The following is a 15,508-nucleotide window of genomic DNA, read 5'->3' as shown; positions in this document are numbered from 1 at the left end:
AATAACTGCGCACGCACGATAAACAGGATCTGGCTTGCTCAAGTTTATTCGCGAACCTTTCGTCGAATGAATTTCTAACGCACCACGGGGAAATATTTTATACCCAAGACGGGCGAAAATCCCGTCGAAAAGAAATTTGTAAAGAAACTGGATACGACAGCGTCTATATTCGTTCCGCTACATTGGGTCGCGCAAAATACTTTTATTATAATATATTCTGACGGAAACTATTGCTACATCTAAAATAGACTTTATCTTCCGTTCTATTCTTATAGTCGCGATATAACTTATCGATGGTCGTGCATGACCTGTTGATGCAATTTTAAAGTAAAATGAAAAAATAAACGAGTTCTGTAACTTTAAGTACGAAATCTGAAATCTATAGGAAAGCAAAGAATGGAATGTAGGTTGAGGGTTAATAGAAATTTGGAGAATTTCGATGAACGGAGTCTCGGGGCGTCTTTTAGCGACGCGTCTATGAAAGATACAAGGGGAATAATAGTTGTAAGTAACGGAGGGGGATTCGTATAATCACGGGAACGTTGAGAAATGACCGAGCTGCAGGAGCATCTGGTGCCCAGGACCAGGAAACGGATAAAGCTTCCGCTGGTTTTCTTGTTGATTTCCTCGTCGTGACGCGCGAACGAGAATAATGCTCCGGGTCCCGGGACCGGACCCGGCACCAGCTGCCGGCGCACCGAGATCGATACACGCCGTTGTTATTGCGTCTGGAAAGCGAGTATCGTTTATCCGTAAAGGAAGCTGCTCTCCTATTTCGAGCCTCGAGATCCGAGATTGCCGGCGTAACAGAATCTAGATAGCGCGACGTCGTACGTGGAAAAGGATAAATTCACCCACGCGATACGACACGACGATATTCGACGGCTGGTCTCTTATATTCGATAGACGTCGGGAACAAGGACGGGACACCCATTGTTATCGACTGACCACGAGCGAACGGCTTATGAATTTCTGCCGGATAGGACTTTTGGTACGATTCGTGATCGTTTTCGACACGTTATTACTGAACTTAAATAATTTCGTAAAAGCGTAGTTTCTTCTTGTTTGAAAAATTAATCCTCTGTTGGAGGATGATAAATTGAAGATATTAAGATCTGTAACGATAATATGATATGAAATTTCAACTTTGAATTTGCAAAACTGAATTGAATTCTTCAAAGGTGCGACGATTATGAAGCAAACCAAACACCAAGAATATTTCAAATATTTAAGTAGTGCAAGGAAAGTTCAATCGGACAATCTAATGCATAAGTATAAAAACTCTTCCTGAATAAACAGGTCTGACCACAAGTCTGACTATGAGCAAGCAATTTCGTTGTAATCGGTGTCGCAATTTGGATCAAATTTCTTTAGAGAACGCGATATTTGAAAGTCATTGTCGAGGATCTTCAGGATTTCGAAACTTCCTGGTATTCCAGCCGCTGTCTCCGAAGAGAGATTGGCCTGGTGTACGTAGAAACCAATGTGACTGGGGATGCGAGCGGGGATTGCGGCAGGTCACGTTGAGCTTCGCTTAAAACAAGTAAAGGCCATGGCAAAACCAGAGGATGGACGCAGTAGGTAAACGGATAAACGTAATCCGAAGGATCTTTGTCCTACTCCATGACGCGACTGCCCTATTCGCTGGATACCGACGGACAGGCTCGAGAAAACCATTTTGCTCGCTTTGTCGCTCGAAATACGTGTCGCCAGGTACAACAATGATCGGATAACTGCGAGTCATTTTCGATTGATTAAATGAACGGTAGTCGTCTCTACTGAGAGGGGGATCCCCTTGACGCACTAAAGACTGCGACAGTACGTTGCTTCAGAAAAATTCTCAACAAAGTCCCCGGCATAATTGTGCGCGTGCCTTGAATAACTGATAGAAGCATCTCCTCTCCAGGTAAGTTCTGAATTAATTGGCGCACGTTCAAATATGATTACGCCCGGAGCTTTCGGCAATAAATAACGCTACTTAACTGGGGAGGTTAAAATTTCAGTCGAGAAAGTCGTATGCTAAATATATATTTTTTTTTAATTTCTCTGTCAATTTCGTCGTGTACGAGCGAATATTATGAAAATGGGTACACCATGGGAAATTTGATACCATCAGATGTTTATATATCGAAAAATTTATAAATTATATAACATTGAAACAACTAAGAAGTAATCGAATCGTATTCACGAATATTCAAAATGGATTACCTCAGAAACGAAACGTTCGACAAAAAGATTCCATTCTACGTTTCCTATTTACTTTTTAGAGAAGAATCGCCCCCCGTAGCCGCTAATATTACGTTTTGCGTAGACGCCCAGCATTACGAAGCTTAAAGTGATCGTACACCGGGCTTCGAGCACTTTTTGGTCGGCGACAAAATAATTCACGAGCATCGTGCGTTTCTCCAGGGTCTAACGCAACTCGACGAATCTAAAAACAGAGAATTATGGAACGTTGGGTTGGTAAAACCGCGATCGTTACCGGCGCAGCATCCGGCATCGAGGAAGCAATTACAGCTACCCTGTTGGGGGGGGAAAAAAGTGAACGTGCTGGCGCTAGACATACAAGCCGAGAAATTACAACTCGCCAGCACTAAATGGAAGCAGCTCGTCGAAGGAGGGGAATTTTACATCCTAGACTGAGATCTAAGTAAAGACGGAGACTTGAAACGCGCTTTCTGTTAATATTATTAAATTACGATCGTTTCTCCCTGGACTCTTCGAACGCAAACTTATTTTGGTAACGCGAGGACTAACGAAAGAAAATGGCGAGAGAAAAATCACCAGAGGCTGGAATCTCGTTTAAATATTCAGTATTAATCGTTCGACGCGCTAGCTGCAAAACATAACGGTCTCTTATACGCGGATATCGGTGAAAAAAAGGAAGCTTTTTACTTTTATACGCGACGTATAGACGGCACGCGGGGCGAAATAGCATTACCCTGGGTACCTCGTTTTTCCTGCTCGTTGTCGTATTTTAAAGAATTCCATAAATTACACTTGCAGAGAGCGACAGGACGGCATTTGAAAGGCTGTTAAATATTAATATCATTGCGACCGTCGTATTCATCAACCGGGCGGCGCACTCGATACGCCAGCGAAACGTCGAAGGATATATTTTCAATATCAACAGGTATTGTTGCTCGCGAGCATCGTTTTTTCGACTCGTTTACCGTTTCGAGTTGTCCATTCCACGCGATTGCTTCGAATCCCTCTTTAACTCGCAACATCTGTATCTAAACATCGATCTGTTCCGACAAAGAACAAATCTTCATAACCTTCATAAACAACAAACTCGTCACAAAATTTTAAGGGCAAATGATTATTAAACGTCTATTTCGAGGATCAGCAACCAAAATTTAATCGAATATCCGTGGGGAGTGAAACGTTATAGCGTTTCGTCGACTACGAGGGTTAAAAAATATTTTATCAGCCGCCCTTCGGAAGGGAAAACTATCGTCACGCGGGGAAAAGCGGCTGAAACCGTGTTGTTCGGTAGAGCATACGGAAATTTTGCTAGTCCCTTTCCCGCGTTGCAAAAAAACAGCTCGACGCTTTTAAGACCGAAACAAACGTTCCGGTTGTTTGCGCTTGAAGTCGTTTCGAATGAAACGCGGTGCAAATGGCCGGCAGCCGGACCGCCTGTTGAAGCAGTTTTTTGTTATGGGCGGCAGCATGCTGGGACACGAAATTCCGATGGCATTCTTTTCGAAAATGAATAGCTGCGATGCTTAGAACCTGTACCTGACTTAGAAAAATTAGAATATTACAAATTGATCTTCAATCGTATCTAAACTGAACTTCTCTCCACATGTTCCAATTATTGTTGCAGAAGGTAATAAAACTCTTGGCTTTAACAAGCGGTTTTCATCAATTTTAATTGTTTACTTGTGAGGCTACAATCGCAGCCAATTTGCTAATCTTATTTAGTTTTTAATTAATAATTACATTACCCAGCTAAGAGCGATACGATTATTAATTAAACGGTAAATAATATTACCCACACCACGTGGAGGTTGCTGCGAGTGGAGACCCGAAGGATCGATGGAACTTTGATTCCATCTATCTCACTTTTACATTCATACAAGCTAGATTACTAAACTAAAGAGATAGAAGGAACCAGTGTTCCTTCGATTTTCTAGTTTAGTTGTACCAAGAAATTATTTCGTTTAAAAAGGGATGAAAGTAAATCGAGGGACACGCGACACGATGCGATGCTGAACCGTGCAGCGGATCCGAGGATCGAACCTACTGCACTTCTTAACTCGATCTCTATAGGAAAACGTATTTAGTAACTAATTCTTAAACTTCCAAACATTAAAAGGGATAAAAAAGAGAAATTTCCCCCCTTAAGCAGTATAATTTTCTCTAGTATCTTAAAGAACAGTTTTAAATTCGCAGCCATTAGCTCGGTGTTACCCACGATGAAGAAGTTCTTCGTGGGTAACACCGATTACCAGGTCTCACCACGTGGAGGTTGCTGCGAGTGGAGACCCGAAGAGAGATGGATGGAATCCAAGTTCCATCTATCTCCCTTTTGTATTCTTAGTAAACTAGAGAGATAGAAGGAAGCAAAGTTCCTTCGATCTCCTAGTTTAGTTATGTCAAGCAATTATTTCGTTTAGAAGAGGGATGAAGCTAGATTGTGGGAAACGCGACGCGACGCGATGCTGAACCGTGCAGCTGATCTTGGGATCGAACCTACTGCTCTTGCTAACTAGATCTCTATAGGAATACGGCTGCTGCAACCCTGAATCGAGGTCTCCATTTCCCCAACGCAACCCGCCGGGAGCCCGAAGGACCCGACTTAGGCTGTCTGACATAGAGAGAGTACCTGAGACAAGGTCGACTCCCGCTGGAAGGTGTGCGTTTCCGCAGAATACGGAAACTCCACACCTTCCAGCGAAGAACCATTTTCCCTCGATCGAGTTACCAAGGGAAGGCGATTAGACCTTTCCGACCAGCTACACGGCCGATCACATGTTTCTTCCAATGAAACAGTGGTGATCGAAGCTGGGAACGAAGGAACGAAAGAGAGAGAAGCTACTCGTTTTATAATTGCTCGACATTATACGGAGACGCGTACAGAGACGAGGCTTATGTCTAATCGATATAGTCGTACCAAGCAATTATTTCGTTAAAAAGGGGTGAAGCTAAATCGTGGGTGACGCGACGCGATATGACGCGATACACCATGTAATAGGTGCAAGGAACGAGAGATCGAGGGAAAAAGAAGCTACTTGATAAACAATTGCTTGGCGCGTTCGCGTACAATGTAGTCGTCGACGCTTAAGTCTAATTTAATTTTGCCAAGTAATTATTTTGTTTAGAGAGGGTGAAGCTAATGTGAGGGGAACGCGACGCGACGCGATGCCAAACCATACAGCAGATCTTAGGATCGAATCGACACTGCCCTTAATTGATCGATTTCTATAGGTAAACGGATACTCCGCGAAACGGAAGGTATGCGTTTCCGCGGGAAACGGATACTCCACACCTTCCAGCGAAATACCATTTTCCCAGGATCGAGCTATCAAGGGAATGCGATTAAATCTTTCGGACCACTGTACGGCCGATCACATGTTTCATTCGTTGAAACAGCGGTGACCGAAGCGAGAAACGAAAGAACAAGAGAACGAGAAGCTACTTGTTTTATAATTACTTGGCAATATTGGGAGACGCTTACGATAGAGACTTAAAATTAACGTCGAAGCTCAAGTTTAGTCAAGTTAAAACTAAAATTCGGACGACAGAAGGAAACAAAGTTCCTTGGATTTAGTTATACCAAGCAATTATGTGGTTAAAAAGAGGGATGAAGCTAAATCGTGGGATACGCGACGCGACGCGACGCTGAACCGTGCAGCTGATCTTGGGATCGAACCTACTGCTCTTGCTAACTAGATCTCTATAGGAATACGGCTGCTGCAACCCTGAATCGAGGTCTCCATTTCCCCAACGCAACCCGCCGGGAGCCCAAAGGACCCGACTTAGGCTGTCTGACATAGAGAGAGTACCTGAGACAAGGTCGACTCCCGCTGGAAGGTGTGCGTTTCCGCAGAATACGGAAACTCCACACCTTCCAGCGAAGAACCATTTTCCCTCGATCAAGCTTACCAAGGGAAGGCGATTAGATCTTTCGGACCAGATACACGGCCGATCACATGTTTCAATCGATGAAACAGCGGTGACCGAAGCTAGGAACGAGGGAACGAACGAGAGAGAAGCTACTTGTTTAATAATTGCTTGGTAGGACGCGGAGATACATATAATAAAGAAATCTTCGACGTTAATTTTAAGATTCGCGACGAAGCTTAAATCTAATGTACTTGGAATTAAATGTCCCTCGGCGGATGACTCCCTCGGCGGTTGTGGCGTCTTCCCTCGATGTCCTTGGAGTCGATCTATAATAGATCTGATCTGAAACAAAAACTAATACTCGTATTAGTATCATATTAAAGACAATTTAATAAACCCTATCCAATCCATCTGTGATTCGACAAGTGGAGAAGTAATTTGTTGAGCTGATGTATCGAACAAGCTAAGAAATTCTGAAACATTCCTACACAGAATACAGTTATTGTAGACCTACCTAAAGAAATGTACAAAATTTACACGTGATAAGGAAGTGAAAATATTAATAAATTGAACAATGTCAGTCAAAATATATTAAATACGCTCAATCAAAACGACAGAACAATTTCACAGATAAAGTCAAAATAAAAATTCAGATAAATCGATAGACGATGCTGGTGAACTTAGCTGACCAGTAAAAATATTCTACGAAATGTGGAATATCTTACCAAGTCAGATTCAACTAATACCACAAGTAGTGAAATCGACAAAGCAATTTCGCAAACAAAATCGAGATAAAAATTCAGATTAATCGACAAAGACAGATACGAGTTTAGGAAAGAATTGGAAACAGAAACAGTAAACGATCGAAGGAAATACCCCACAGAGAATCATTTTCTTTCAGAGTCTTATATGGTCAACGTAACGCAACAATTGCCGAAATAATAGAAGAACCAGTTAATAGAATATCTCATTGTTCAGGAAAGAATTGGAAACAGAAACAGTAAACGATCGAAGGAAATACCCCACAGAGAATCATTTTCTTTCAGAGTCTTATATGGTCAACGTAACGCAACAATTGCCGAAATAATAGAAGAACCAGTTAATAGAATATCTCATTGTATGCCAAAATGGTGGAAACATTCACAGTGACGAAACGAAAACCGATAAATTCAACAAACCCAATTTTTCATCAAACGGTAGTCAAAAATGAACGAGCAAGCTTCAAATCAGAAAAATAAGAGAGAGAGGGGATATTTAAGCAAGACTCACCACTGGTCAACAACTGGTCACTATTGGTTATCGTATGCTCACCACTGGTCAGCTGGTCAGTAGTGGTCAGCATTGGTCAGCACTGGTCAGTAGTGGTCAGTAGTGGTCAGTCCTGGTCCCCCCTGGTCGCCATTGGTCAGCCTAGGATGATCCCGAGATACCCACCAAGCCAGGAGGTCCGCCACCCTCGGACTCCCCCCAGAGAGTGAGACATACAAGTCTCCACATGAGCCTTTAATGTAGTGACGGAGGAGTGGGGAGAGCACAGCGTGTGTCAGCCATCTTAACCGGTCCGGTGGACAAATTATTTCACGAAAAATTATTATTTACGCATACTGATGGGCTCTTTCATTAGTCATATACCACATATTGTTAAGAATTGTTTAAACTATTGCGTTGGAATGTTAAACAATGCTAAGTTTTATTTATAATTGCTTAATTCACACCATCGTCGAGTAGGTACTCTGTATGGAGTTCACATGCAGCGATTGGTATTCTCGTAAAAAATTATTTCAATATTTGCGTAACACACACAAGGTATACGAATAGACCTTCCACCTTATGGACTTTCATGACCCAATCTGATTGTTATACCGAGTTATTTTTTAAATAAGTGATGTATTACAATTTAAAATGAAAAATAGAAGATTTGATCGTATACCTTGTCTGTGGTATTAGTACGATACTTGTTACAATTAAATTTAACGTACAGCAAACTGTGCGAGTTAAATGAAGCAGTTTAGATACAAACAATCGATCGTTACACTTATTCTTCTTTTCTACACGTAGTTTTCATTGAAATGATACGTTACTATACTGGTTACGCGTCATTGATTATAAATTGTAAATTGACCGCACATAACCGCACCGTAATTACAGAGGCTCCTTAGAATTCAATGATTGACGCTATTATTGGCATGCGTGACTAAACTTGGTATTAATTCTAACTACCGGAGTAATGGTTACTGACTATGCGTCTTCCCCTCCCGATACTATCTCTAATTATCCGTAGTTGCTGATAGACACCTATTCCAACCAGTCTGCCATTAAATATTCTGCACAGCCAGTGGAAGCGTACTTTTTGCATTGATTAATGCATCGCTCAATATAATTTACGTAATGCACTCGGTAATAGTTCGCGGTCCACGATTTCGTTAAATACATCACGCTCTAAAATTTGATAGCAATTTATCGTGACATGAAGGATCATGGACGTCAAACATCGGCGCATTAATTGAGTGCCCTGAGAGCGGTACAAATTTAATTCACAGTGACTAACATTTCTGGACATTTTTCGACAAACTGCCCAAAAGTACGTTTAATACGTTTGCAAAGTAAATGGCTAAAAAAATCATTTCTCGTTTAAACGGTAAGAAGAATCAAATTATCTAAAGGAGAACGAAATTTAGCGTTTAGCTTTTCCGATCCAAATTGTTGCGTGATGAATTCCGCGAACGTTCAAGATGTTTGATCGATTAACAGAAGAGAATCGGACGAAAGTGAAATTTTCAGCAGCGAAAGTCGTTATACCTGTCGGGGTTAGACGCGAACGTGTGTGTGTGTGTACATTTGCCTGCCTGTGAGAGGAGGTTTGCACGCTAACTTCCGACAGCCACGGCAAAAGCTCACATTGTGCGGAGCTTTACTGTCACCTGAGGCATCTCGGCGCGCGGAACAGTTAAGGTGTCAAACAACTTCCGACGTGCTTCGAGTAGTTCGGATCTACATATACGGGGCGTCTTTAAATTACGATGATATTCTTTCAAAGTCCATTTCACCTTTCCAGATAACTAACAGAATTTATATACAATACTTGCAGATCGTCTTTTATATTTACACTTATAAATTATTTTCGTGGAAAAACTAAATACAGTGGATTCCTAGTTACTTGGATCAACGATTGGGACACAATTTAAAAGAGAAGAAATCTTTATTGTTGAAGAAAGTTGATCACATATAGTTCTAAACATAGATAATTTTGTTATTTTCAAACTATAAAAAGAGACAAGTTTTTATCCTGAACGAATATCTCCGTAAATTTGGCTCACCCTGTACATCGCGGAGCAGCTGGGGAATCAATGCCATCGAATATCGTTGCCGGAGCGTTCATTTAGCGACTGTGTGGCGGGAAAACAAGCCGCTGAATTTTTCAACGTAACGAGAGAATCGGATGCTCGGAACGTCGAAGCGTCCACGTTAATCGAGCGATACCGCGGGATTCGGGATTTTATTAAAATTTCCCGCGGCCATACTTCATAAGACGGGGGGAAAAAATTTGATTTGCGATCGACGCGCGGTTTCGAAATTTCTCGCGCGTCGCGGCATCGTGAAATTCCTGCCCGTGAATTTTATCGACATTTCGAGTATTCTTCCATTGTTCGGAGGTTACGATTTACAGAACACCTCCACGAGCTAGAATTCACTTCCAATCTCGATGGCCTGCTCCTTCGTGCTTGTCCAAGGCATTTTAAAGTAATCCCCGCCTCAAGATAGAATTTCAGGACTGGATTCGAGAAAGTGAATCATCCACGCTTATTTATGTTTCTTCAAATGGAGATGCTCCTCGCCTCGAGTAACCGCTTGTGAGATTAATCTTTGGAGGGTTGGTTTTTTTCAATGGAATGTTGAAAATTTCATACCAAAAGACGACTAGTTGTAGAATATTCGATTATAATGGGCTATACTAGAGTTTCTTGAATATTTTGTGTTACAGAGTACTTTTCGTCTTACAATGTATTTATGGAATATTTTAGTTGTTTTTTATACTTATTCATCCTCGTATACCTTTCATGTTTTCTTATACGTGTGTTTCGTTTTTCTTTCTTCTTCCGTTCGCTCGACGATGTTTTTCTTTTTGTATCGAGCGATTCTTCTCGTATAAATGAATCAAATAAATCGAGTAACCGTACCAATTTTCGATCTCGAAACGCGGAATCGGTGTACTTCCGCTCGAGGAAAAGACGACGAGGAATAAAGGACGTCGACCAGAAATGAGAGAAAGATAAGTACGTTTCGTGTGATCGATAAAGACGCATCTAGGTGTCCCGATGGTCCTGCGTGGCCTCCGCAGATCCGGCATTTAGGAATTTATATTAAAATATGTAAATTTATCGGCACGGGCGTATTTGAAAACAGATAAATTATGCCGGCCATGTATCGCGTTCCCGTGGTAAAATATCGACGTCGGGGAATGGGAGAGGGTGCTGGCGGAACCGGAGTTCCTCGCATAACGGCACGTTCTGTCGCCCGGCAGAAATACGATTTATGACGATCATTGTGTAACGATCGTAAATTATCTTGTTATTTACGCACGCTCCGCACGCGTCCACCGCTGATTTTATCCTGTTTCGTGTTTTTCCCAATCTCTTGTTATGCGCGATGCGCTCCTTGTACGCTTCAACCCCGCTAATTAGCTTATTTCTCTCGATCCACCCTGGAGCCGATTATTCATCGGCTGGAATAGGGTCAAATTTACGTCCAAATATCGTTGTAACGATTTAAAACTTTTTACTGCAACTATTCTGTTTTAACATATTTCTAATGACCTCGATAATAACGTACTACAAAATTTATTACATTCGCTACGTAAAACACAAATATTTAATTTCTTCCTAGCTATTGTGAAGAAACGTTTGTGAGCGAAGAAGTCTGTTGAGCTATGCCTATTTGAATATCTATCTCAATATAGACATTGGTCGATCGACTACTTGTGAGAGAGAGTAGCCCTCTGCTGGTGAGTGCAAGAAGCGTCGCTACAGTATAAAAGAGAAATCTCCTTTCGTGACCTTCATCTTAAATATCATTCTCTTGGTAAATCATTGGGTTACTTGATCATTTAAAACGAATAATAAAGATTAGAGGCTTTCGTTTTTTCGCAATATTACGAATCCAATGGACTCATTGATGGAAATCTGGGTTGTGTACTCGGTAGGTAAACACGGATATTTAACTTTTCGCAAGGCACGGGGTTAGACTGACGAAGAAAAAACGGTTATCATGTTACGGGAGAGTTACATTTCATGAAATAAATGGAAGTCCACGGTGAGCTCAGTTTACGGAAACCGAGTAAACGCGACGCTTTTACGAATTTACGTATTATCCGATTTACGAGACGGACGAGGATTTTCCATGGAGCCGAGGGCCCTTGCATTTTTCACAAATATTAAAAGCTTTCAAGCTCGCGAGTTTCTTATTTACTCGGAACCGGTTCTCGAAATCTCGTTCGATGTTTTTGCTGGTGTGCGGGCGTGAATGTTTTAAAGTCGCCAAGAGTCTGCGACTTGCGCGCTCGCAGCTCCGAGTCTTGGACTCTTCAACTTACAGCTTACGACGTTCAACGCCGTGCACTTTGACGTAATGTTTCTCTTTGCAGTCTGTGGCCCTCGTTCGTGCGCTTAATATTACATTGCTCGCGCTGTGCAAATGTTCCCCCGGCACTCGATGGCCAATTTAGCCTTCGACGTACGAAGAGCGCCGCTCCTGCAGCTCCATTTTCAGTCATTTCACTCGTAATCGCTGGTGACGTTAACGCGACTCAAAATTATAGAGACGTCTTCGCAGTTTCGGATGGAATAATTATCAATGCACGTTCTAGTCTCGTATTCAACCATTTCGAACCTAAAATTTACGAGCAGCTTTCGGTCGGATTTCGCTAACGATATTTCTTTTCCAACAACATTGACTAAATTCTAAACAGGAATAGAAAGACAGTTATAGGGAATAGAATCATTTCTTACAAAAATATTCTGCGTCACGTAATCTCAAAACAACCTGCTGTTTTATCCGATCGACCACAGTTTTCGCCTCTTAACAGCAGTGACCGAACAAAAGAAAGAAAAACAAAAGAACTTGGTGAAAATCATGAAACTGAAGAACTGATTTTTGCCGCCGAGATGACACGAGAAGGCACGAGTTTCTCTTAAAAAAAGATGCTGCAAGATTAATGCAGGAAGCTTGAGATTCATCTCCTACTCGAGCAACAAAGAATGGAAGAAGGTAGCGTGAAAAGAACGACATCCAACCATACAAGTTGGAAGAAGCACTATCATTGTTTATTGAGATCAAGCTGACAAAAACACAATATGTAGGATCAATGTCTCGCAGTTTAGGCTTGTGAAAATTAAACAAAAATTGTTTCTAATTGTTTGGTCAAACGAGTCCAGTTTTTGTTCATTCGTTACTTGTATTATCTTTTTTAGCAACTAATTCTATTCCTGTCCAGAACGCCGATGAATTTATTTACATTTGACTACGTTTCCGGGAATCTGTCCGACAATATATCAAGAGGAACCACTCGAGTGGTAGCTGATATACTGAAATTAATCGCGTGTTCTCTAAAACACGTTCGTTTGAATTCATTTGTGGCGCGGTACAATTTTCTGTTACGAGACCAAAACGATGCGAGTGTGAATAATGTTTGTATCGCATTCATTTCCATGCACGCAGCATTATCTTCCTTAATAATTAATTTTATTCGCGTCCAGAATATCGATAGATTCATTTATATTTGACCACGTTTCCGTGAATTTGTCCCGCAGTGTATCAACAGGAGAACCACTCGAGCAGTGGTAGTTGGTATACTGAAATTAATCGCGTGTTCCCTTAAACACGTTCGTTTGAATTCATTTGCGGCGCGGTAGAATTCTCTATTACGAGACCGAAACCTCCGTGGATTCCACAAATTCCTCAATTTGCAAGAGCCGCCAGCCGTCCAGGGACAAACATCCCGATTTAAGTTCCTTAAATGCGTTCGTAACTGTTTCTGACAGCCAACGAGGCTCGCCTTGCCTATGCTAACTGTTGTTTGACCGCGTTTCGACTGGCTCCCGCATTTGAATAAGTCTCGAAGTGGATTCCAAGCGAGCTTGCTGAAACTCTCCGGGCAATTAACGGATACGAGTGCTGCTTTTCCTAAAATTCTTACCCTCCCCGCTAACGCCCCGTAGTTACCAGAAAACGCGCGCGCGCCTCAGCAGTCGAATAATTTACGGTATTTATTGCATTGAAACGCGTTCGAGAAACTTGCGCGTGTTTACTCGGCTGTGCGTTCTTAACACTTTGTAGAGTAACGAAAAATACAATTTCCTTTCTCTCGGAAACTAGGTAACACGATTGTTTATACAGCGCCTTGCAAGAGTATTCAAACCCCTTCAAACCAAACGTTTAATGCTCAAAACTAGGAAGTTATATTAAACAATAAAATGAGGGGAAGAGGGTTACAATTAGTTAAACTATATAGACAAATTGAATCCAAAGTAGCAGGAAACAAACTGGAAAAATAATTACAGTGCAAAGGGTTAAAGTCAAATTTAAATTCACTAGTCTTGATAACAGTGAAGTTCTCTTTACGGTAATATATGGACATATTAAAACACGGCGGTTAAAAAGTCAACAGCAATGAAAATGGACTTTGTAGAATCTCGAAAAGTTTCGAACGACCATTCCGCGGCAATGACCGTCTCAGGTGTTCCGCGCGGATGGTTTATTTACACCTGTTCCAGCAGATCGTTCAACGTTATCAGCTATTTACGGCTACGTCGGGCCGGTATTTCCTGGCCGCGTTTATCCCAATTTCTGCTGCATCCTCCTTTGAAAATGGTGGCCGCGCAAAGTGCAGCGCCACAGCAAATTGGATTAACGTTACGTTACTACTACCGAGGCTCGTCGTTCCTCCCCAGCCGCTGTTTCATCGTCCCGGTGAACTACATCGACAGAATAAGCCGTTGCATTCGGCGGTTTCGCTGCGGTGCACCGACCTCGTTCGTTGGCGTTGCACGTCTAAGAATTCGGTACAGTTGCCAGGACACGACGCGCAATTTACGGCTACTTCCAGGACTATCTCGCCGGAGAAGATTCGCGTGAACGTCCGCGTCCGCGAGATGATTACCGAGCAGATAACCTCTGCTTTACGAATGCAGAGCCAGAACTCGAGGATCAGTTGAAAGAAGACAGTTTAAATTACGTTTGTAAGCAAACTTTCTTGCGAATTTATTTCCAGAATTAGGACCCCGTATCTCAATCTTTCTTACGCCCTGGGTCAGTGTATCTTGAACTTCATCTTCTCGCGAACCGTCTCGACGAAGAAATATTTTTAACCAACCCCCTCAAGTGGAATTAAATTATTCTCCTTTGAATATATTTTCGATTTTATTTTTAATATGTTGTTCACCAAAGTAACATACAACAATAAAATGTTATATTTTTTATCTTGCCTTTATTTTTTACTAATCTAAATTTACGAAAATATATTTGACACGTTTGATTTAGAGAGCAAACACAGATGTGTTTTTATAACCTCGTTATGTAATTTCTTATTACATCTTATCAAAAGTATTGAAAATGTTCCCAAAAGGAAAATAATAAAATCGATTAAAATAAACAAAATTTATAATGGAATGTTTATAGTAAAATGCAGAGTTATGAAGTAAATAGGCTATTGATTGACGCGTGAGATCAGCAATGCGGGTTCAAGAAACTCAGTTATGGGGCTGATCGAGAAGATTCGTGGCAAGAGGAAACCAATGATAGAGCTTGCGGGAACGGTAAAGGTTTAGGAAAGGGGTGGGTACGAAAACGGTTCAGAGGAGGTCGACTGAAGCCGCAACGATAGGTTCGTTAGCGGAACACTGCCAGTGCAAACATGCACACTTTAACTGGCGGCGTACGTGCGCCAATGCGGTGTCAGATTTGAAGTGGTTCGCGGTGTTAACTCGAACGTGCACGTGATGCGAACCGAACGAAACGTGAGCTGCACCTTCCCTCGCGTCAAGTAGAATAGGTCGATTCCTAGCTCGGAGCTCCTCCTATTGAACGATTAGCCTCTGACGAAATACAATTTGACCAATTAACTTTACTTATCGTCGGGATTACTTTAGGATAATACCTGAGAGGTAGGCCGTTGTATGTTAATTTGAAAATAATTGGACTTTTAATAAACAAGACACTGGCTACAAAGAGGATCATCCCAGTTGGAAAAGGCAGAAGTGTTCGTTTTAAGAATGATTACTGTATATGACTAAAATCACCGGTTCCATAACAAACTCTAAATCGTGTCATGGGTTAAGGAGTATTTCGTGCAACTGAATTTCGCTTAAACTTTTTTGTCATACGACGTTTAGCGCAACACGCGCGTACAGTAGGTAGCGACGCAGCTGCAGGTGGCCAG

General features: G+C 41.7%; 1 protein-coding gene across 1 annotated transcript; it reads left to right on the top strand.

Annotated features, from left to right (window-relative positions):
- Positions 1 to 2,447: 2,447 nt before the first annotated feature.
- LOC143342844 (uncharacterized) lies at positions 2,448 to 3,329 on the top strand. Its single transcript, XM_076767130.1, is given in 4 exon segments — positions 2,448 to 2,531; positions 2,533 to 2,590; positions 3,007 to 3,133; positions 3,263 to 3,329. Coding segments are annotated over 4 exon segments (336 nt in total).
- The last annotated feature ends 12,179 nt before the right edge of the window (positions 3,330 to 15,508 follow it).

The sequence above is a fragment of the Colletes latitarsis genome, chromosome 6, assembly GCF_051014445.1.
Source record: "Colletes latitarsis isolate SP2378_abdomen chromosome 6, iyColLati1, whole genome shotgun sequence".
Taxonomy (NCBI): Eukaryota; Metazoa; Arthropoda; class Insecta; order Hymenoptera; family Colletidae; genus Colletes; species Colletes latitarsis.
Note: the sequence above shows the minus strand (reverse complement) of the source record. Positions and strands in the feature narration are given on the sequence as shown.